Below are 25,446 nucleotides of genomic sequence, written 5' to 3' on the forward strand. Positions count from 1 at the left end.
AGCTGTGGCAATGCTAGATCCTTAGCCCACTGTGCCCAGCCAGGGATTGAACCTGCATTTCAGTGCTCCCAAGGCACCACCAGTGCTGTTGTACCACAGTGGGAGCTCCGATCTCGTGTTATTTTTAGTACTTGTACCCTATCTCCATTGTTAGCATACAGCCATTGCATATTTTTTTTAATAATTTTTTTTTTATTTTCCCACTGTACAGCAAGGGGGTCAGGTTATCCTTACATGTATACATTACAATTACATTTTTTCCCCCACCCTTTCTTCTGTTGCAACATGAGTATCTAGACATAGTTCTCAATGCTATTCAGCAGGATCTCCTTGTAAATCTATTCTAAGTTGTGTCTGATAAGCCCAAGCTCCCGATCCCTCCCACGCCCTCCCCCTCCCATCAGGCCGCCACAAGTCTCTTCTCCAAGTCCATGATTTTCTTTTCTGAGGAGATGTTCATTTGTGCTGGATATTAGATTCCAGTTATAAGTGATATCATATGGTATTTGTCTTTGTCTTTCTGGCTCATTTCACTCAGTATGAGATTCTCTAGCTCCATCCATGTTGCTGCAAATGGCATGATGTCATTCTTTTTTATGGCTGAGTAGTATTCCATTGTGTATATATACCACCTCTTCCGAATCCAATCCTCTGTTGATGGACATTTGGGTTGTTTCCATGTCCTGGCTATTGTGAATAGTGCTGCAATGAACATGCAGGTGCATGTGTCTCTTTTAAGTAGAGTTTTGTCCGGATGGATGCCCAAGAGTGGGATTGCTGGGTCATATGGTAGTTCTATGTGTATAGTTTTCTAAGGTATCTCCATACTGTTCTCCATAGCAGTTGTACCAGCTTCCATTCCCACCAACAGTGCGGGAGGGTTCCCTTTTCTCCACAGCCCCTCCAGCACTTGTTATTTGTGGATTTATTAATGATGGCCATTCTGACGGGTGTGAGGTGATATCTCATGGTAGTTTTGATTTGCATTTCTCTTATAACCAGCGATGTTGAGCATTTTTTCATGTGTTTGTTGGCCATCTGTATATCTTCTTTGGAGAAATGTCTATTCAGGTCTTTTGCCCATTTTTCCATTGATTGATTGGCTTTTTTGCTGTTGGGTTGTATGAGTTGTTTATATATTCTAGAGATTAAGCCCTTGTCGGTTGCATCATTTGAAACTGTTTTCTCCCATTCTGTAAGTTGTCTTTTTGTTTTCTTTTGGGTTTCCTTTGCTGTGCAAAAGCTTTTCAGTTTGATGAGGTCCCATGGGTTTATTTTTGCTCTGATTTCTATTGCTTTGGGAGACTGACCTGAGAAAATATTCATGATGTTGATGTCAGAGAGTGTTTTGCCTATGTTTTTTTCTAGGAGTTTGATGGTGTCCTGTCATATATTTAAGTCTTTCCGCCATTTTGAGTTTATTTGTGTGCATGGTGTGAGGGTGTGTTCTAGTTTCATTGCTTTGCATGCAGCTGTCCAGGTTTCCCAGCAACGCTTGCTGAATAGACTTTCTTTTTCCCATTTGATGTTCTTGCCTCCCTTGTCAAAGATTAATTGCCCATAGGTGTCAGTGTTTATTTCTGGGTTCTCTATTCTGTTGCATTGGTCTGTCTGTCTGTTTTGATACTGGTACCACACTGTTTTGATGACTGTGGCTTTGTAGTATTTCTTGAAGTCTGGGAAAGTTATGCCTCCTGCTTGGTTTTTGTTTCTCAGGATTGCTTTGGTGATTCTGGGTCTTTTGTGGTTCCATATAAATGTTTGGGTTGTTTGTTCTAGTTCTGTGAAAAATGTCATGGGTAATTTGATAGGGATTGCATTGAATCTGTAGATTGCTTTGGGTAGTGTGGCCATTTTTACAATATTGATTTTCCCAATCCAGGAACATGGAATATCTTTCCATTTCTTTCCATCTTCTTTGATTTCTTTGATTAAAGTTTTATAGTTCTCGGCATATAGGTCCTTTACCTCCTTGGTCAGGTGTATTCCGAGGTATTTGATTTTGTGAGGTGCAATTTTAAAAGGTATCGTATTTTTGTATTCCTTTTCTAAGATTTCATTGCTGGTATACAGAAATGCAACTGACTTCTGAATGTTAATCTTATATCCTGCTACTTTGCTGAATTTATGAATCAGTTCAAGTAGTTTTGGGGTTGAGTCCTTAGGGTTTTCTATGTATAGTATCATGTCATCTGCATACAGTGACAGTTTGATCTCTTCTCTTCCTATATGGATGCCTTTGATTTCTTTGGTTTGTCTAATTGCTGTGGCTAGGACTTCCAAAACGATGTTGAAGAGCAGTGGTGAGAGTGGGCATCCCTGTCTTGTTCCAGATTGGAGTGAGAAGGCTTTCAGTTTTTCCCCATTGAGGACTATATTTGCTGTGGGTTTCTCATAAATGGCTTTGATTATATTCAGGAATGTTCCCTCTCTACCCACTTTGGCGAGGGTCTTGATCATGAATGGATGTTGGACTTTGTCAGATGCTTTTTCTGTGTCTGTTGAGATGATCACATGATTTTTGACTTTTTTTTGGTTAATGTGGTGTATGATGCTGATTGATTTGCATATGTTGAACGATCCCTGTGAACCTGGGATGAACCCAACCTGGTCATGGTGTATAATTTTTTTGGTATGTTGTTGGATTCAGTTGGCTAAGATTTTGTTGAGAATTTTTGCATCTATATTCATCAATGATATTGGGCGATAGTTTTCTTTTTTGGTGGTATCTCTGTCTGGTTTTGGAATGAGGGTGATGGTGGCATCATAGAATGTCTTTGGGAGTATTCCTTCTTCTTCAGCCTTTTGAAAGAGTTTAAGGAGGATGGGCACCAATTCCTCTTTATATGTTTGATAGAATTCACCTGTGAAGCCATCTGGTCCTGGACTTTTATTTGTAGGAAGTGATTTTATGACCTCTTCAATTTCATTTCTAGTGATGGGTCTGTTCAGTTGGTCTGTTTCTACTTGATTCAGTTTTGGCAGGCTGTAAGATTCTAGAAAATTGTCCATTTCTTCCAGATTGTCAAACTTGTTGCCGTATAGTTGTTCATAGTATTCTCTTATGGTTTTTTGTATTTCTGCTGTATCCGTTGTGATTTGTCCTTTTTCATTTCTAATTTTGGTTATTTGGGTTCTTTCTCTCCTCTTTTGAGTGAGTCTGGCCAGGGGGTTGTCAATTTTGTTCACCTTTTCAAAGAACCAGCTCTTGGTTTTATTAATTTTCTGTATTGTTTTTTGAGTCTCTATTTTATTGATTTCTTCTTTGATCTTTATAATTTCCTTCCTTCTGCTGACTTTAGGACTTTTTTGTTCTTCTTTTTCTAATTCATTTAGGTGGAGGGTTAAGTTGTCCATTTGGGATGTTTCTTCTTTTTTGAGAAAGGCCTGTATTGCTATAAATTTCCCTCTGAACACTGCGTTTGCAGCATCCCATAGATTTTGAGAGGTTGTGTCTTCATTATCATTTGTTTCAAGGTAGTTTTTAATTTCCTTCTTGAGTTCCTCATTGCCCCATTGGTTTTTTAGTAGCATGTTGTTTAGTCTCCATGGAGTAGGTTTTTTCTCTTTCCTTTTCCCATGATTGGTTTCTAATTTCATGGCATTGTGTTCAGAGAAGATACTTGAGATAATTTCTATGCTCCTAAATTTATTGAGATTAGCTTTGTGTCCCAAGATGTGGTCGATTCTTGAGAATGTTCCATGAGCATTTGAGAAGCATGTGTATTCCACTTCTTTTCGATGTAGTGTTCTGAAGATATCAATGAAGTCTAACTTTTCTATTGTTTCCTTTAGGATCTCGGTTGCTTTATTGGTTTTCTGTCTAGAGGATCTGTCCATTGATGTGAGGGGGGAGCAATTGCATATTGTACTGTCTCCCATGTAGCCCTTAGTTGGTGTTAGTTCTACGTGTAACTGTTTTCAGTGTTCACCGTCAGTATGTATGTCATGTCTTCTTAATAATTTTAGTTGTTTGAAATTCATTTTTAGTAGATTCCTCAGGAATAGCTCATGGAAATAAAATCCCCTGAGTTCTTGAATGTTAATAATATTTTATATGTGTCCTTGATTCTTAAGTCAATTTTGCAAGATATAAAATCCTTTGTTCACGTTTTCTTTCCTTGAGTAACTTAAATATGTTACTTCATTTTCTTATGGCATGAAGTCCTGCTCTCAAAGTCTGATAATAAATTTTCTTTTTCTTATATATCTTCTAACTCCTTTTGCTAGACATTCAAAGGATTTTTTTCTATTTCTTTAAAGATTCTAATTTCATAGAGTATATATAACTGTGGGTCTTTCAGGTTTATTATTCTCAGGTATTTTTTCAAAATATATATCACTATGGGTCATTCTGGGTCATTATTCTCAGGTATGTTCTTCCATTATGTATTTTTAAAACATTTAATTTTTTTCATATTTAAAAAAATATTTTAGTACTTTCTCTATTCCTTTTTTTTTCCTGTATGGATTTTTGTTATCTTTTTTGATCTTCTTTGCATATTATCATTATTAGTCACTATCTCTCAACTCCTTTTTATTCTCTTTTTTTAATCTTAAAAGTTTGTTTTGGAGTTCTCGTTGTGGCACAGTGGTTAACGAACCCGACTAGTATCCATGAGGACATGGGTTCGATCCCTGGCCTTGCTCAGTGAGTTGGGGATCCGGCATTGCCGTGAGCTGTGGTGTCACTGTTCCTAGCCTGGGAACCTCCATATGCCACGGGTGCAGCCCTAAAAAGACAAAAAGGAAAAGTTGCTTTCACATCTGTTTTGCTGAAGATATCATCTGTTGAGTTTATTTAGTCTAGTTAATCATAATTTCTAAAATGATTTTTTCATTTCTAATTTGTTCTGAGTTCTCTCACCTCATTTATGATTTTTATTAATTTAAATTTACATTATTCCTTCATGTCATGATTCATTTTAAAAATATTTTAGCTTATCTTGAAACATTAGGTTATGGCCTTGATCTGTTTTGTGAGTGTATTTTTCTGACTTACTTTCATTGACTCTAGGGAATCATAGTCTACTCCTTATTCTCTTTTTTTTTGTCTTTTTTTTTTTTTGTCTTTTCTAGGGCCGCTCCCGCGGCATATGGAGGTTCCCAGGCTAGGGGTCTAATCGGAGCTGTAGCCACTAGCCTACGCCAGAGCCACAGCAACGTGGGATCCGAGCCGCGTCTGCAACCTACACCACAGCTCACGGCAACGCCGGATCGTTAACCCACTGAGCAAGGGCAGGGACGGAACCCACAACCTCATGGTTCCTAGTCGGATTCGTTAACCACTGAGCCACGACGGGAACTCCTCACCTCCACTTTTTTTTGGACCTTGTCTTTCCTTTCTCTCCTGTCATTCTGTTTTTATGTGGTGGGTTTGGAAAGAATGAAAAACCATGCCACTGCCACCACCTTGGCTCTACTATGGCTGGTGGTGTTTTATAATTGTAAATTCACATGCTTTACATTTCTTGATTTCTCCAGGGCATTTAAAGGCAGCCCACCGATCCCATTATAAACCTTAGTTTGTCTAAAATGTTTTAAAGTAGCAAATGCATGGTCACCCAGAACTTAGCTTTCTGTAAATATTTGATTAAGAATATCTATCTAGGAGTTGCCGTCATGGCTCAGTGGTTAACGAATCTGACTAGGAACCATGAGGTTGTGGGTTCGATCCCTGGCCTTGCTCAGTGGGTTAAAGATCCAGCATTGCCATGAGCTGTGGTGTAGGTTGCAGATGTGGCTTGGATCCTGCATTGCTGTGGCTCTGGCATAGGCTGGCGGCTATAGCTCCAATTCGACCCCTAGCCTGGGAATCTCCAGTTGCCGCAGGAGCAGCCCTTGAAAAGGCAAAAAGACAAAAAAAAAACAAAAAAAAACTATCTAATAGTGATATTTACATATCTCTATTACTACAACATGATGTGGACTAGCAATGTGTTTACCAATGGCAACAGAATTATTAATGTCTTTAAATCTAATCAGACTAGAGAATTCCAGAAAACCCAGAACCAAACCAAGTCAGAAAACCCATTCCTAGAAATCTTTTCTTCCATGACCATTTCTGGTAACAAATCATTCTATCAGTCAGGGTTGAACATGAATGTTGAACCAGTAGGAGGTATAGGTAGATAGAAAAATAGATTATTTTTCCCAAGAGATTTGTTGCAAGGAATTGGTTTATTTGATTGTGGAACCTGGCTAGGCAAGTCTGAAGTCTCTATGGCAAGCACCGGGGAAGGGCAGGTAATGGTGAAGTTGCTAATCTCAGGTAGAGTTTCTTCTATTTCAGGGAGGCCTCCAATCTCCTCTTAAGACCTTTCATCTGATTGAATCAAAGCCACCAGATTATCTAGGATATTCTCCCTTAATGTCAATTGGTTATGGAATTTAATCCCATCCGCAAAATACCTTAGTAGAGGTACCTAGGTTAGTATTTTGATTGACAGTAGTGACCCATTAAAAGACCGTCACAGTTACCAATGTATTATTCACTTAGATATTGTTTTGGCCATTATTATCTTAATATTGCTATTATCAGGATTTGCAGTTGGAATTTTTGCACCCTTATCTCACCTCATATTCTCAGTATCTCTGTTGAATAAGCAGTTTCAAATTGATATCTGCATTTTTAGGTGAAGAGGTAGAAATTTGAGAAGTCATGAGAAATTGTGAAGCTAAGAAACAGTCATTTCGGGACTAGAATTTGGGTGTCATCTCCCATGGTTCAGTTTGCTTACTCGTGCTCTCTTTGTGTAGCTCCTCATAACGGTCACCTTGTCCCAACACTGCAAAGACACCTACTCTTTGTAGGTTAAAACTCCTTTTCTTGTTTCACAGCTGACTTTATTTTTTGTTGAATTTTGTTAGTGATCTTGATTCTAGCAATTTGCTGTCCCCAGCCCTTTTTTTTTTTTTTTTTTTAACCGTGCTTTCTGTCAGAATTGTATTTGTCACCTCTCTCTTTCTCGGTGTCAAATATCGTTCCCTTTATTCAGTCCTTTCATTGCCATATTGTAACTATGTGGTGAATTTAGTATTGTCGTTTTAGAATAATTTTTCCTAGAGGAATTCTGTTTCCTAAGTGTTTAATCTACTGAGGTCAATATAATAATTTCTAGAGCTTACTAATGAGTGCTTTTGCAAAGTAATAGTATAATATTTCTAATTTTAGAAATTTATAAATTTATAAACCTTTAAGTTTGCTATTATACCCTTCTATGTTTCTAAAATTTTCTGATTTAAGTGTTTAATAATGGTGCTGCTGCTGCTGATGATGATATCTTTATCATACCTATGAGAAAGAAAGAAATTTCATATGGCAGACAAATCCCAGTAAGGAACCCTCAAGTCCTGGATTGTATGATTCACATCAACCTTACTTAATTTTAATGTGCAAATTTACAGTGGGATTAGTTTTGGAAGAAGGCCAAGTACTGACAATTATATGCACTCGTCTTAATATTGTTTAATAAGAACCTAAACACCAAATGTAGGAAAAGAGTCTCTTTCTAGTTTCTCCAACCCTAAAAGGATGAAAGAGACATATTTCATTATGTACCCGGTAAAGACAGTAAAAAAGAAATAAAACAATAAATCTAAGTTTTTCTTCAAGTCAGTGGAGTGAAATGATCTCTTCAAGGGTCCTGAATGTCGCATTATTTCATTTAAAATCAAACTGGGTTAATTTTATTCCTCAAGCTTTGAAAAGAGAAGCTGAAATAAGCTATTCCATATTTTACTTAATTTTTAATTTTAATTTTTTGTCTTTTTAGGGCTGCACCCACGGCATGTGGAGGTTCCAGGCTAGGGGTTAAATTGGAGCTATAGCTGTCGGCCTACACAACAGCCATAGCCATGCCAGATCTGAGCCACATCTGTGACCTACACCACAGCACATGGTAATGCTGGATCCTTAACCCACTGAGTGAGGGCAAGGATTGAACCTGTGTCCTCATGGATACTAGTCAGATTTGTTTCCTCTGAGCCACAACGGGAACTCTATCTATTCCATCTTTTAAACATCATATTAACTTTTAGAATTTCAGCCTGAAAGGAATAGAAAAGCAAATCTGTTATATCACAACAGAAAGTCCAGAAAGACAGAGGATCTAAGAGCTGTTGACAATATTTTATTTTATTTTAATTTTTGACATTATTGTAGACTCGTAATCAAGAACCTGATTTTGTTCTCCTCCTTAATATGCTGTCCTTGGCATTTTAGGCATGACATTGAGGAAGAGAAAAGAGGACCCACTGTGTCTACTCTAGAAATGAGGAAACCTTTCTGGGAATGACTTCGCCTTTTTTTATTGTATCTCATTCGCCAAAATCACACCCATTTTCAGACCTGTCAGCTGTTTGTGGAATAGGACCCCTTGTTTTCAACCAGTGTGTCTCAAGCTGTAATATCTTGATACATAGTGTAGATATCTTATAAAATGCAGATTTCGATTCAGGAGATCTAGAGTAATCACTCGTCTTTGCACTTGGAACAATCTGACAGGTGATTCTAAAGCTGCAGGTTATTATAGATATTGGGAATTAACTAATATTAGCACTACTCTACTTTATGCCAGGAGCTGAACCTGTCAAATAAATAAAGCATGTATCCTGCATGGTAAAGCTTACCTAGCTTAGTAGAGGAGTGATAATACTCCAGAATTCCAGTGTCTTGCCCAGAGTTATTTGATAAGAAACAAGTCTCAGCAACCTGTTCTGGAGACAGAATAAATAAGAAAGTCTGAAAAGGATCTAGGGAGGAGAGGAGAAGACTGAAAAAAAGCCAGGTGCTTGGTTATAATCCTTGGATAGTAAAATTTTGTGGTTCATTTTTTAGTATTTCTCAAAGTAGGAGATTTTGCAATGGAGAAATCACATAAAAATCTCAAAGCAGTGTGAAGAGCCTGAAACTGAAGAATATAAAGGCAGAAAACTATACGCAAACACTTCTTCTTCAGAGATAAATTTACCATTACTTCTTATTTCCTCCTTTCGTAGCTCAGCCTACTCTGTTAAATTGATAGCGTGTAGGCGGGCAAAGACCTAGTATTTTGGATTATAAAAGAAAAAGTTATCATTATTTTTTACTTCTGAAATATACATGTCATAAATTGCTACTTTTAAGTGTAATGCATTACTGAAAGTTCAGTAAATAAAGCAATGTCTAATATAGTAGATAATATTTTCTCATTGGTATAGTGCACCGATCAAGGCTCAACAACAAATAATCAACTCTTCAGACTGGACCTATGATACAAATGAAACAAAAGCAGCTTTGATTTATTTTAGAGGAACTGTGACTGCATTTTGTTTCTTTAAACCTGGTTTTGAGTATTAATCCTGCTACAGGCTATGTATCACATTTCTGATCTTCCTAAATTCTGATTTTATAATCTTTTTTTTTTTTTTAAGGCTGTACCTGTGGCATGTGGAACTTCCCAGGCTATGCGTCGAATCAGAGCTGCAGCTGCTGACTTTTGCTATAGCCGTTGACACCAGATCCGAGCCAAATCTGCGACTTATGCTGCAACTTGCCATTATGCTGGATGCTTAACCCAATGGGCAAAACCAGGGATCGAACCTGCATCCTCATGGATACTATGCTGAGCCACGATGGGAATTCCTAATTCTATAATCTTTAAGTAGAAATGGCTATCACAGAAGGTTTGTAAGAGAGAAGAGTAGCAGAATCGAGATAATAGCTAACATAGCCTGAGGTACATGGAGGTGCTTATTAAATGATTTTGAAGAAAACCCCCAAATTTATGACTCTATTTTTATTTTTATTTTATTTCAAGAAATAAATAACACCAGTTTACTCATTAATTATATAAAGAATGTATACCACTGTAAAAGCATATATACTTTATAGTTCTGTTAGTATATTAATACTAACATAAACACAGTGTAATCAATTTTGTGATCTCTTGATGGGATCACCTTAGCAAGTCCTTCAGCATCTCTGAGTTGTGGTATAGTTCAGAAAGAGCTTACCACAAATCATCTCTGAATGTCCTTGAGGTTTCATGTTTATGTAATTTCCCTTTAGTATTAATTATTATTATATATTTGCTTTAATAATTTATAAAAACTATGGAGATTTTATATGACTCTTGCCAATAAAAATTTCAGCAAATTTAGTTCATTTTAACAAAGACCTTGAGTATCTCTAAATAATAACATCCTTCGTATGTGTTGCCATGGAAGAAAAAAAAATAAGATTTGAAGCCCTACCTGCAGGATGATTTCAGTACCCAAAAAGGTAGAAGGACATAAATAGAATATATTATAGAAGAGATTCAAGATAGAAAAGCTGGTGATTACATTTTTATGGTAATCTTTTGAGTTTTTGAGACACTATTCATGACAATTTCAATGGGAATGGAAAGCAAAAGTTAGTATAAGCTGATGAAATGTGATGTTGAGGCAGAGAGGAAGTGCTTAGACGTCATAGCTCATGTCACTGTGGGGATCAATTAGGTATAGCTAATAGAAGTTTCTCTCTCCTTGTGGGTGACTTAGATTTTTCAGGAAAGCAAATGACTAAGTTCAGCAAAAGTTAGTAGTGGTCTTGGAACTGTTGCAAAGAAATAGTGCAAATTTATATGGGCAGTGCATAAACAATAGAAAGTTAAAAAAAAATCCATGACTTTTTCAGGCTAGCTAAAACCGCCGAAATAGATAGTTATGAAGTAAAGGGTCAGAAGTGGGGTATCACTGGCAATGTGGAGGTTTGAAGGAATAGGAGATAAAATCTATCAAGTTGTGATTGCAGAGAAAACTATCTTAGCACAGGTACATGGTAGGAAATTGGGCATCACGGAGGCCAGGGTGAGTTTGGGGTCACTGAGAATATTCACAGAACGTGGCACGGGGCAGTGGATAATCTGACCTGGTAGATAACTGAATGGAAGAATGTTTGGGCATCCTGGCAAATCTGGAAATTGAGAGGCTGTGAGTGGGAGAATGAAAGACTGGTCTCTGAGTGGGAATTCAGGATAAAGGGTAAGAAATTGGAAGGAAATGACCCTTCCTTTGAGAAAAGTTTGGAGATAAATGTTCTTGTGAGATAAATGCCAATTAAGATGGAAAGATGAAATAATGATTATTGAGAGGAAAACATAGGGTACTTAGAAACTCTTCAAAAGAGAAGAAGGATTTTTGGGAAAGACACCGTTTTGAAAGACGTGGGTATGGACGTGCAGGAGCAAGATCGTTTTGAAGGCAAGGTGAGCAGCAAGAGTTGGCTGGTCTTGCCAAAGAACTGAGAAGTAGAAATGGTAGTGAGAAAGGGGACAGAAGGTGGATTGTACAATCGCAGGGGTAAATTAGAGGAGGATGAGGTCGGGGCCTGTACATGTACAAGGAGTGCTGTCATGGTCTGCCTTCCAGTTAGAAAGAGGATCTCACCTGATGTGGTACTTTATTTTATTTTTGTCTTTTTGCCTTTTCTAGGGCTGCTCCCGCTGCATATGGAGGTTGCCAGGCTAGAGGTCTAATCAGAGCCGTAGCCGCCAACCTATGCCAGAGCCATAGCAATGCAGGATCAGAGCCGCATCTGCGACCTACACCACAGCTCACTGCAATGCCGGATCCTTAACCCACTGAGCAAGGCCAGGGATTGAACCTGCAACCTCATGGTTCCTAGTCGGATTCGTTAACCACTAAGCCACGACGGGAACTCCCCTGATGTGGTACTTTAAAAAAAAAATGCAGGTCGAGATTCATGTGTGTAAAGATTTTTATTTTTGTTTATGTGGTTTGTAGGGAAAGAGAACTTAGGCTGGAGTTTATGAATTTATATTTTAAGGCTACCTTTTCTGAGTATAAGCTACCTTTTCTGTTATTATTCAGAGGAATAGTGGGGAATCTGTCTTGGTGCAGAAATTATGCAATGCATGGGGCAGGAAAGAAGATTTAATAAAACATTGAATGAGTGAAAAAATGCTAAAGTCATATTTGGGGCTTTATATTCTTAAATATAGGTGCATCTAATACCCATGTAGATACATATATAATGTGCACATATATATCATTTCAGATATGGAGAAAGGTGATTAAAGATACAGAGAATTTTAGGATCTTAAAAATTATTAAAGTAATAGAGTGATCTCTTTATTATTGACCTCTTTAAAAAATATAAACACACAAGGAGTGCCCATTGTGGCTCAGTGGGTTAAGGACCTGATGTTTTCTCTGTTAGGATATGGATTCTATTCCCAGCCTCATTCAGTGGGTTAAGGATCCAGCACTGCTGCATGCTTCAGCACAGGTCACAGATGCATCTGTGGCTGTGGCTGTGGCCATAGCTACAGCTCCAACTTGACCCCTGGCACGGGAACTTCCACATGCCACAGGTGCAGCTGTAAAAAGAAAAAAAGTAGAAACATACAAAAAAATGTAAAAAGTGACAAATTGACCACTAATGTACCCACCACTGTAATTTAATAGAAGTTGACGTTTTGCACTTTGGTTCAAATCTTTTTTTTTTTTTGGGAGATTTAAACATGCATGCATGTATTTCAGTCGAATGCAGGAGCCGTTCAGCACTTTTTAACCAGGACTCTGCTGGTCTTAGTTTGCTCGGTTTAACTGCCACATTGAATTTTATTAAATTCATTAGTTTATCCACTACTCAGGAGTAATTTGGATATTTCCCATACTTAACTATTACGAACAATTTTGAACTCAACATTCTTGTGCATTTCTGTGGGATCACATATGCAAGAGTGATCCAAAAGAGAAGTGTACGAGTGAAACTGTTGGGTTTTAAGTTTTACGCATCCTCAACTTTACTAGTGAGTAACAAATTATTTTCTAGAATGACTGTAACCATTTATACTTCCAGTAGTAATTTTAAGGTTCTGTTTTCTTTATCTAGTAGATGAAAAGATATTTCAAGCAGTGTGAAAGGATGCTATGAATACTTAGCATTTTTATCAACAAGGAGTGAAGTGGACATCCATGACCAATTCTTTCTCATAGTTGTGGCTTTTTTTTGCCCTTTGTGCTATCTTTGAAATAAAGAATTTTAAAATTTAGGTTGAGGATCTCTTTTCGTGGTTATTAGACATATACATTTTTTCATTTTATAGCCTGTTCATTTTTTGATAGGGTTATTTATCTTTTTACTTATTGAACTGTAGATGAATTTTATATAACCTGGCTATTTATCTTTTGAAGGTTATTTCTATGACAAATATCTTATAGTTTGTGGCTTGTTTTATTCCCTTTATTTATGATGTCTTTCAACATATAGAAGTTAGAAATTTTATTGAATTTTTTTAGTCGTTTCCTTTGTGGTATTGTGTGAAGCACCCAGATATCATAAATATATTTTCCCATATTTTATTTTGAAAGTTGACACATATCCTTTTAACTTTTAGGCTCTTTCGATTACTTCTTTTAAATGGTATAAATTGGCTGTCATAAATGCCAAAGAGATAGAAGTTTGTAAAGCGTGCAGATTTTGGTTTGACTATAAATTATTCATCAGCATTTTTGTATTCATCGGTATTTATTATTCTGTGGTGACCACATGCTGCACATTTGGAATGCTGAGATGCATAAGGCATGGTCTCACTTTCCTGGAGGGGACAAACCTACTAAGCACATGTATTATTGTATATGGGCTAGAAGATTTTACACATATAAACTCTGGGAGAAGAGAGGAAGCAGTGAATCATTTGCAAAGGGGCCATTAACATCCTGCTTATTAATTTATTCTGGGCTAGTAGCGATTTTATGGAAAACTGAGATTACTATTACGGTTTTGTCACTATACCCCTTAAAGCATACCAGTATTTACTTACATGCTTGTTCTGATTGGAAGTCAATAGTAATAATTGGTGGAGCAACACAGATATGTTTCTCCTAATTTAACAAACAAGAATCATTTATCACAGATGTTGGTTACCAAGACGATATAGATTTATGGAAATGTTAAGAACCTGCTTTTTTAAAGATTGGTTTCTGTTTGCAGAGACGAAATGGAGAAGATATACCAGTAGCCCAGACTAAGAACATCAATCACAGAAGATTTGCTGCTTCCTTTAGATTGCAAGAAGTGACAAAAACTGACCAGGATTTGTATCGCTGTGTAACTCAGTCAGAACGAGGTTCTGGCGTGTCCAATTTTGCCCAACTTATTGTGAGAGGTAAAGTAAAATTGCTTTCACTTCATGAAATTGCATGACTTCATTAGAACAACAGAAACTTTTATAGGTATTTAGACTGATTTTTAAATCTAGTGCTCTTCATCTCGAGTCAGGGTAAAACCATATCATAAAAGTTCTGAAAATGTCTTAAGGTCAAATTAAAACTGTATGTGTGTAGTCTGTCAAGCAGTTTTTTTAACAAGTGATTTCTATAGAAAGGACTCCATTTAAAAGCTCTAATAGGGCTGAACACACAAAACGCTTTATTCTATATTGCCATCATCTAGTTTACATTTTGACTTTAGATTGGTGTTTCTTGTTTATAACAGTTCTATAGATACTACTTTATTTCTTCAAAGCATTGTGGCAATTATGTCAAGGTTTTAAAGTTTCTGTCCCTGTGTACACCTCTAAGTTTTACTAGTATCATACATATTTGCAAATGTTCACTAATTCTGGCCCCCTATAGAATCTTAGAAAGTTAGTCTTGCTAAGAAGTCCTCAATATTCTTGGATACTAAAGGCTACCAGAGGGATTGTGAGTGATTATGATATACTGCTAAATATCTTTAGTGAATACTGGAAAAAAGAGTACAAGTGCACAATGTATATTATATTCATTCAAAACGGACTGAGTCCCGGGAGTTCCCGTCATGGCTCAGTGGTTAAGGAATCTGACTAGGAACCATGAGGTTGCAGGTTCGAGCCCTGGCCTCGCTCAGTGGGTTAAGGATCTGGCATTGCTGTGAGCTGTGGTGTAGGTCTCAGACGCGGCTGGGATCTGGCGTTGTTGTGGCTCTGGTGTAGACCGGTGGCTACAGCTCTGATTGGACCCCTAGCCTGGGAACCTCCATATGCCACGGGAGTGGCCCTAGAAAAGGCAAAACAAAACAAACAAACAAAAAAAAAACAACAACAACAAAAAAGAAAAACTGACCGAGTCCCTATACATTCCACTGTTCTGAGTTGTGGAGATCCAGTGGTTAGTAAAATACCGACTCTGCCCTCATGTAGCTTAACACTGAGGTATGCTAGGTATACTATATAGGAAGATGTTCAAAATGTAGTATCAAGTCATGGTATGTGTTATGAATAAACACACAAAATAATGGGGATTGGTATTTTATTAGTTAGGATGATCTGGAAGACCTCTTTGAGAACGTGATAACTGAGCTGAAACCTTAAAAAAATGAGGACATCAGCCATGTGAAAATTTAGAGGAAAAGCATCTTTGTAGAAGGGACTATCATGTATCAATCGATTATGAAAATAATTATAAACAAATGAATGTAATGAAATGAAAATAATTATAAACCATGTAATCTTTTCAAGGAAAATTTGGGGAGATTTTAACAAAAACATCTAAACTGGATTAAGATTTGTCAGAGGTGTCAGGGAAAGCCTTTGTTAATGAATGCCTTTGAGATAGAATCTGAAAGTTAAGAGAAAGATGCCCAGAAGAGGGTTGTGGATGTGGGGGGGCAGCAGAAAGAGAATGTGTGTAAGAGAATGAAGGACCAGCAAGTGGAGAGCAAAGCAAGTGTCAAGGCTTAGAGGCTGGAAGGAGAAAATGAGATAATATCCATGTGCAAGTTGATATATTTTATAATTCTGAACATCAAATGTCTTTTACATATATTATTTCATTTTTTAAGATTTACTTGAATTTAATATCTTAACCTTTAATACTTTTAGAAGAAAATTGAAATTCAGACTATTTGATAATTGCCCAGAGTCATGAAGATGTAATAACTGGATGGGCAGAATTTAACTGTATGTTTCATAACTCCTGGTGCTGGGCTCATTCTTTTCCAGCACAGCTTTATATCATATTAACTTTATTAAATAATGCTATTAGCTGCTTGTAATGCTTTTGCTTGGGAGATTCTGTAGCTGATCCCCAAAAAAAGTTTATCTTTGTATATTGGATTTGACTCTATTATAAATAAAACTTCTCTCATGTCTCCAGAGTCAGCTTATATCACCTGCTTAAGATCATGAAATCAGAGCCCCAATTCATTACGTAATAAGAAAATATAATATTTAACTGCAGTGTTTTGGTAGAGAGACAGTTTATCTTATGGTCACACATGCTCACATATTCGTCTCTGTTAAGCCCTGTCCCTGCATCTTTCTCACCCGAGCCTGAAGGTATTCTGGAAAAGCTTGAAGGTGTCCTTGGGTAATCTTATAGCGTGATTAATATGCTCTGGATTTGGGAAGGTGGGTGTGCTCTTGAGTAATCATGCTCACTGTATCTTCACGGTACTCGACCTGCATTCACGATGTGTAGCCCCTGAAGGAGACGGTGGCTGTTAATAGTGCAGCTAGAGTTCTTTTGAATAACTTACAGTTAAATACCTGTATGTCTATTTAGATGTGGACATAGAAATATAACATTTTTTGGACTTTCCAGCCCCAAATGTATTCAACAGTTTGTAGAAGGCAGAGTGGAAGCTTTTATCCAGGTGTTTCCTTTAAAGATGAATTTCCTTCTTTCAGATAGCCATGTAATACCTGTTGATTTTAAAAAGAGATTTATTTTGGAATTATTAGAGCTCCCTTATTTACCTGAGTTGAAAAATAGATTTTTATCATCATATCAAAGCTTAAATTTCTTTATTAGGAGAAACTCCATTATGGCTATTCTAGGAATATTGCTTGCCGAGTAAATAATTATTTCAGTGAGATTTATAAAAGGAGACTCCTTGAATTTCATAGAAAATTGTAGCTTTTTTCTTTCCCTATTTTTCTTGTTTAAAGAAAGTCCTACAATTTAACCTATATTTTGTTTTATATTTTATATTTTACTTGTTGGGTTAAAATAAGATGGTGCTTTGAATATCCTTTCCGGAGTCTGTTTACATTTTAGAAACATATTTCATATTTTGATAGTTTTAGCCGTTTTCCTTTTCAATATATTTTAGTTTGTTGTGTATCTAATACTTACAGGTGATCCTTTGCTTGGTGTTTTATTTGAAAATTGATATAAAGCAATAAGTTTTCTTGTTTGTCCAACTACCAAATAAATACTGCTTACCAAAAAACACACCCTTCGGGTTCAGCTCTCCTGGTGATGAAATTGTGCTGAGAATTAACTGTGGTGACAGGTCTTGTCTCTCATTGGCACTTTCAAAGCTGACATCCTGTTACATGGATACAAAAGATGGTAATTTTAAAGGAAATTTTTGGGGCAGTGATATGAATAGTCTTTAATAAGATCTGGCATAATATTGCCTGTTGTCAAAGATGACCCAAGGGTAAGAGTTTATTAGTGCATTTTCTCCTAAACTGAAAGTGACAGGGCATGCTTAAGGCTCTTTGGTTGCTGTTTGTTACAAATGAAAATTTCACTGCAAAATTCTCTTGTTGAAGAGTATTGATCTCTGTGTTTCCACAGCCAAAGGAAGAAAAAAAAAAAAAAGGTATATTGAAACAGAATTTACTTTATCATGACTTTAGCTTTGCTTCCAGATCATTTTGAGTAATGATAATGTCTTCAGTTTGTGGAAGCCAATCTTTACTGACAAAGAAGTTTTTACACAGATGAGATGAAGAGCAGGTGTTTTCCTCGATGTTTCTACAGAATTGAAGTGTACAAAATGAAATAAACATCGAAATGGTGTTTACAGGCTTCAAAGTAAAAGCGCCACCTTTGTAGTCTAGGTGATGTTATAGATTTTCATTTTTGACCTCATTTGCAATCTTCTCCTTTCTTTTCCACCTGTCTATATCAAAGACCCAACTGCGTTTCTAACCAACAGACCCACAATAAACTTCTATAACATTCTGATTACCACAGCTGACACTCAATTTCTATTCTCATTTGTTAGCTATGCCTTTCTATTATTTTTTTTTTATCGGTGAAATTCCAGTTACATTTTTAAAGTTCTTTAATGTGAAAAGCACCATGTTTTGTTTGTTGTTGGTTTGATTTTAAAATCTTAGTCTCAACTATTAGCCACTATTGGAGTGCTATGGACATGATTCAGTTAGTATGTTTATCTGTTCTCACAGAATACCACTCACTTCTAGCAGTAAAATGGGGTGACTGTTGAAATGTATGCCAGGATAGGTGGGTCTATAAAACAAATTTTGGTGTTTAAAATCATAGGGACTTTGGATTGTTGTTGATACTTCCCTTTGTAAGGCAATACAAATTAGTTTAACAATAAGGGTGTTTGCTGACTTTTATGCCTGAAAAGTACAGAGATAAGATAGGCTTCAAGGTCAGTCGTGAAGCATCCATTTAATTCTTCACTCTGCAGGTCATAGTTTTGGCTTTAATCCTAAGCCACGGTGTCTTCATGGTCATAGGATAGCAAAGTGGCTACATACATCTTCAGTTTCATCCCCTTGGGACAGACAGGTTACCACCTCCCACAAGTCTCAAAAATTGCATATGGCTCCATATACTAGAATGGCTTGTGGAGAATGTTTGTACAGCGGACTGCAGAGCGTAGTAGTGTTATTCAGAGGGAATTATTAGTTCTACTCAAGTAAGATAGGAACTGAGGACAATTTTTTGAAAGAAAGTACCACCTTAGCTTGAAGGACATGCAGAGTTTGGAACTTGGTGATGTGGAGGGAGAGGGAAGAATATGATTATCTTAAGTCAGGTAATACTGCAAGGTGGGATCATGACTTATAGGGGGAATGATGAGCTATTAATGGAATTGCTTGCTAACACCAGTTACCTACTATACAAGTGGAGGAAAGCCGTCCAAAGTAATGCTAAGTTTGCATTTGAACCTTTCAGAGTCTGCACTTACTGTAATTATTTGTAGGGTACATTCCGTCAGAGCCTGTCTAGTTCATCTTTGCTTGCTACAGCAACTAGCATTTTTTTTTTTTTTTTTTGCATAAAGGCAATTGATCCTTTTCTTAAAATTCATAAATACAGTTGAAGTTAGAGTGGGGGGACTGACCCTAAAAGATATAGGGGATGGATGATGAACCACATTGCCCCTTTACCTCCAGGTGGAGGAAAGTTTACTGGCATACAGGAAAAGATGATGGCCATTGTTTTTTTGTAGTGTCTGAACCAGTCTCTTTCCTTCTCATGTCAAGTAGGGAGGGCGACTTGTTGTTTAGCATGAATTATTTTTTTTTTCTCACTTGAAAAACAGTCTGATTTAACTAATATGTTGTATTCTAGTCTTTTTGTATATACTAGTTAAAAATCAGCTCTGTCTCTCTCATTTTAGTATTTCTGTATTAGAAGTGAGGACACTTGGGAAGCGGGAAACACGACACACAAAAGGCCGTGGAATTTCTAGCTTGAGTCCTTCAGCATTCTGCTTAATACCATACACTATTGATTTTTAACTAGTTTTCTTTGTATAGCTGTCAGACTCCTGAATTCATATAAAGGTCCTTTTTCCGAATGGTGACTTGAAGATCCCTTTTCTTTCCTTCTATTTTGAAAACTAGCCAACTTGACAGGAAATGTGGACTTATCTGGGAGAATTCAATTTAAATATCTGTTTTATAAAATCTGAACTATAATGAAAGTCTCAGAACACATGGATAATCCACATACTAATGTCCCAACTGCCCCTGCATTGTTAGGAAAGCATGTGCAGTCAGTGAGGTGATACCAAATGTCTCATAATTTGGAAGAAACCCCAAATGTTGCATATCTAAAAACTTTCAGTTGCTACCCTTGAGTCTGATAAAAGAAACATTTGGAGTCTCCTCTCATCCATAATAGCTACTTGTAATTCAGGTGATTCAAGGTACAAGATGTCTGGTACATTTTTAAATTCTGAATGAGCAAAAGGATACTAGATGTCCTTATTTCAGAGAGTTTATTATTACTGAAACTCTGTTCTATCCACTTCTGTGCACCATTATTCCAAATACTTTTTCCTATTAATTTTCTCCTCCTCTGAGTTTCCTTATGTTACTTTATGAAAATGGGAGTTTGTAGTGCTTGTCTTCCCCAAGTGGTTGTTTTCATGCCATTTATTTTGTTGTTTGTTTTAAAAATAAAAATGAATGAGAGTTCTTTCCCAGAGGATTTCTCAGTGTATTTGCCTAAGTGAGTCACGTTAGAGCTCTATGTAATGTTTAGCAGTTGAGGTGCTGGTCCCTGTTTTTTTGGAGTGTGTCTTTGGGGACTGTGTTTTTGTTGGAGTTTTCTCCTTAAGAAGTTAAGAAGGATCAAAGAGAAAGGAGAATGATTTTTATGCCAAATAATTCTTTCTCTTGAACACTAAGGAATATTATTTCAGAGCACTGATAGGAGTTCTCTATATTCCTCCTGAGCTTCTCAATTTCGTTCTCTTGGAGTTTGTGATAAATGTACTTTGGGTTCCTTTCTGAAGGATGTATATCAGCTTCACAGACTAACAGTGTTTTCATAATTTATATTCTCCTCCTGCTCATTCTTTTTCTTTCTCTTACACCATACCCAAAAGGAAGGAATGCAATCAGTTTGTAACTTCATTGAAAAATAAGCTAGCAGCCTTAATGAGTACTTAAAATGCCAAGTAAAAGCCACGAAGACATTACAAAGGAAACAGCAGAAATAGTTTTAAGCTCTCAAGCAGTTTATAATTTAATGAATTGTAAAGGAAAATGTAGAATTATTGAATATATTGGCACAGAGTTTTGACCTTGATTTTGCTCACAATTTTAATTCCATAGGGAAAAGAGTAAGTTCCTCTAACAAATAGAAGATATACCAATGGATATTTACAAAACTTATTAAGCGCCATTTTGGCAAATAAAAATGTACTGTGAGAGTCTTATAGAATGTCAAACAGAAGCTCTGTACATGACACATTGAAATCAGTCAGCGAGGCAGAGAGATAATTCATAGTTTCCAGTGGTGCATTGAGAGTAGGTGCTGATGTAAGTGTTGTGGTGGGACATGACTTCCTGAATTGCAGTTCTGGAGTTTCTTCCACTTTCCCACCACTTCATCTTCTAGAAAGTCAGTAATAGCAGGATTCCCAATCAGGCGAGTTTCGGTATCAAGGTTTTGTGCAGTTAATATAAAGTATTTGCCAGTTAGATGCTCACATCTTTTTAACAGCTAACGGAGTTCGCGTTGTGGCTCCATGGTAATGAACCCAACTAGTATCCATGGGGATGCTGGTTTGATCCCTGGCCTCACTCAGTGGGTTGAGGATCTGGCATTACTGTGCCTATGGCTGTGGCATAGGCCAGCAGCTGCAACTCTGATTTAATCCTCAGCCTGGGAACGTCCACATGCTGCAACAAAATATGTTCTTAGCACAGCCCTGAAAAGCAATAAAATAAAATAAAATAAAATAAAATAAAATAAAATAAAATAAAATAAAATAAAATAGTAAAGTAAAATAAAATAAAAGCTAACACACATTTTGTTTACTAGTAAAATGGCACTAGGAACCTGACTTATTGAGTACAAACTTAGGGAATACACCAAAACAGAAAACACTCATGAAATGCTAGGAAGCAGTTAAATGTTAGGTAAATCATTCAAGAGAAAGCACTTTGATTTCAATCTGTGCTAATATAAATCATGTTATTTCCTTTTCTACAAAACATCAGTTGAGCAAGGAATAAAAACAATCATAAGGTCAACACAAGTAAGTACAGATAAACATTTATATTTTGTTGGTCTTCAGTGTGGATTGTGTTTAATTCCTAGTTACTAGTTTTTATAAAAAAAAAGTTGTACCATTTTAGTGTTGAAAGTGAGGATTTGGAGACTGAGGACTGGACAGAGAGTAAATAATTGAGGCAAAGTATGGGCAGCTTTTCTCAATGCATAATTCCATAACAACCTCTCCTTATACAGCTTTATCTTAGCTCTGATGTTTGTTTTTAGAGAAATTTTGTTGACGGATGTGGTCTCCTCTCTTGTGTACTATGGGGACAGGATTACATTTAACTTCAGGATATAATTTGGAAGATAGTATTGTTCTGCTCTCCATTTTCTGAACCCTGAGCTAAGAACATATTTTGTTGTGTTTTCTGCAGTGTTGTGCAGCTTGGAATCAGATTGAGTTGTGGTGGCACAGAATCTGTACTTGTGTTAAAACAACAAACAACAAATGAATAATTACCTGAACCCTTGTTTGGAAGAAAGTTTACTCACATGGTTATTTACATTTTCCTAATTGCTGGTGGTGTTTTCTTTCATCTTCATGTGCATATGGAAGAAACCATTGCATGTTACTCCCTCCAGTAGCTTTCCTTCACATTAAGGGGAAAAAAAAAAAATCGAAGGTCCAAAAGGCTTTAAGTGAAATATACCCTGGGCGCCACTCCAAATTTATTTCCTATCACTTCCTTCCTTTTTATTCCATGGCAAGCATACCAACTCTTCTAAGCTACACCCGCCTTTGGGCTGTTATACTTGCTGTTTCCTTCACCTGGACTTTTTTTCCCCCTCAAATACATGCATATGGTTGCATTCTTACCTCATTCAGCTTTCTTTCATTTTTTTTCCCCCAAATATCTAAAGGCCAAATGATAGTTATTTTCCAGTAGAGAAGAAAATTCATCGATTTTGTTTTAAATTTTTTTCTCCATAGTTATTTAGCTCTAAGTTTACAAGAGGTCTTTATGTAATGCCTACTGTTAGTATGTGCAGAACAAATATTTGTACAAGGCAATGGTCTCAAATATTTTCACATTGTTGAGTAAAAGTACAACAAATAGAAATATGTGTGCTAATTGATTGCTTCTTTCATTTTCTGAGTTTTATTCCATATCCTTTGGGTCCTCAGCACTTCCTTTACCTTTACTGCTATTGCTTTCACCCATGTTACCATCTTATTTTTTACTGTACTTTTTACTTTTTTTAAATTAAAAAAAAGCAATTAAAGGACTGATAACTTTATTTCTTTGTTATTGGAGTAGATTTGATTTACAGTATTATGTGAGTTTCAGGTGTACCACATAGTGATTCAATATTTTTATAGTTTATACTTCATTTAAAGTTATTGCAAAATAATGGCTATATTTCTCTGTGCTGTACAGTATATCTTTGTTGCTTACATATTATATGCATAGTAGTTTGTATCTCTTAATTCCATACCCCATGCCTCATCTCCACCCTTCCCTTTTCCCACTGGTGACCACGAATTTATTCTCTATAGCTGTGAGCTGTTCATTGTACTTTAAAAAGTCTCCCCACATCAGCACTTACCTCCTCCGAGTCGGTCTTCACACAGCAGCGGACTGACCGTATTACACAAAGTCAGCAGGTACTCTCCTGGTTCTACTGGCTTCATATCCACAGAATCAGTCCCACATGTCTCCAAGGCCCTTCATCTGGCTCTTCCCACCTCTCCAGTCCTTCATGAGATTCTGCTTTGCTTACCAAACTCTAACAACACTGGTTTTCTTTCACTCGCTTTAATGCACTGTGCTCTCTCCTAAGAATGTTCTGTCTGTAGTACATCTTCAACCTATTACTGTGTTCCTAAGATCTGCTTCCACCATTCGATTGACTAAGTCAAGGACTATTCTCTTTTTCTTGTTTATTGTTTTGTTTTTATAGCCAGGACCATGGCCATTAGCCAGCAGATATAATCAGGTCATTGTTAAAGAAACAAAAACAGAGTAGGTTATAAAGTATCATATGGATGGCATGGTTTTAATGTGTAGAACAGAGGAGGACAGCCTCTTCTTTGACTTTAGTGGTCAGGGAATGAGCTGAGGAAGAGGTCAAGTTTCATCTTACTATTGATGGATGGTTAGGATAGTTGAAAATAAGTAAGGGCATTTCAAGAAGAGGGTGTGACATAGGAAAACAAGCACTTGGGTACTAGTATTAAACATGGACCATGAGATAGTGTTTTCCAGGAAAGAAGCCTGGAAGTATGTTCTTTGAAGCCTAATTGTAGAGCAGTTTTTGTCAGACTAAGGAATATAAATGTATGAGGTCATTTAATTTGGGAACTTTGGAGAGGTTTGCAGTAGGTTGCTTGAATCTTCATATCTGTCTCAGAGCTCTAGGTTGAGAGATGATTTGGAGAATGATGAGTTTGCAGGGAGTAAGTTTAAGGGTCTCTGATGATCTTAAAAGCTTGAGGTGGTAAGGCATCCTTGAGGGAGTTGTGATGGAAAGGAAAAGTCAAGATTATGGTAGAAATATTAAGAACATTGTGGAATGACAGAAAAAGGAATAGATAGCCTGGGATACTAGTTGAAATATGGTATTATGTACAGAAATTTGAAAGGCTTGTATAAGAACTGATTTGAGAGCATAGATGGTAATTTCAGTTGTAAACTCCTGATTCGGGTACTGGAAAGATAGGTTTAAAATCTTTAGGCCTATGGGAGAGACTTCAACAAGGATTCAACACAAGATAAATTAAACAGTAGGTATAAAATTCTCTGTATTTTATAAGCTTCTATTTAATAGTCTTTGGCTAGTATTATTAGAATTTTCCATGTTTTTCAACTTAGGATAAAAGCAAATGTATGCAATTAAATGGAAAATTTAGAAAGAGAACCCTAACATGGTTAAATATAATATCTTTTTTTCTTTATCCCTGACCTTTTTCATATATAAAAACACATGTGAGATATATTGTGTGTAAATATGTGTTTTCTCTGCTGCTTTGTGTAGATTCCTGTTTGGATTTGAGGCTGAGTGAAAATATTTTTTCTGTTCTTTGTAAAAACTTTTTGCTTCATAGAAATAAAGCAAACTCTCCAAAGACTTCCCCACTTTCTCTGCTCTTCAAAATTTAAGAGCCCCTTATAATAATGCTCCTAGACATGTCTTTTTCTTACAACAGTTTCTTAAAGTTTTGGAAGGAGGGAGGTTTTCTTTCTAAGACTTTTGGCCAACAGCATTTTTCAATCCTCAAAGAATGTCATTCACTGCAGCAGGTCGTTTAAAAATATTTACTTAAGGATAGATAAAAAGTTCCCACCTGCCATAATTTTTCTATGTTAAAACCCCCACCAGGTTTGACATTTCTCTGTATTGTGCAGGATTGTTAAAAAGTAGTTACCATGACCAGACTGGTTGATGCATCATAATGATGAAAAGTGAGGTGTTTGGGATTCAACGTGGATGGTGGAAATGCAAGATGTCAGGGGAGCCGTATATTAAAGAGAATTTGAATTGGAAACCAAATCCCAATCTGCCACTGGGAACATTTTGATCATTTTGATTTATTAAACTTTTATAACAGCATTCAGATGGAGCGGAATTAAAACCCTTTAGTCTTGGATAGTTTATGGTACACCAACCACTGTGTAACTGTTATCATTTTTGAAGGTTCTCTTAGCAATCAGTGAAGAAGGAAAAAAATGGGCGGGCGAGAGATTT

General features: G+C 36.6%; 1 protein-coding gene across 2 annotated transcripts in view; it reads left to right on the forward strand.

Annotated features, from left to right (window-relative positions):
• The window catches only part of PTPRK (protein tyrosine phosphatase receptor type K), a 570,706-nt gene that overhangs the window by 295,280 nt on the left and 249,980 nt on the right, over positions 1-25,446 (forward strand). For both annotated transcript variants that reach the window (XM_047758978.1, XM_047758985.1), the window contains exon 6: positions 13,985-14,159. In XM_047758978.1, the coding sequence (XP_047614934.1) occupies positions 13,985-14,159 (175 nt within the window). The remainder of the gene's footprint in view (positions 1-13,984; positions 14,160-25,446) is intronic.

Source organism: Phacochoerus africanus, chromosome 2 (genome assembly GCF_016906955.1).
Source record: "Phacochoerus africanus isolate WHEZ1 chromosome 2, ROS_Pafr_v1, whole genome shotgun sequence".
Taxonomy (NCBI): domain Eukaryota; kingdom Metazoa; phylum Chordata; class Mammalia; order Artiodactyla; family Suidae; genus Phacochoerus; species Phacochoerus africanus.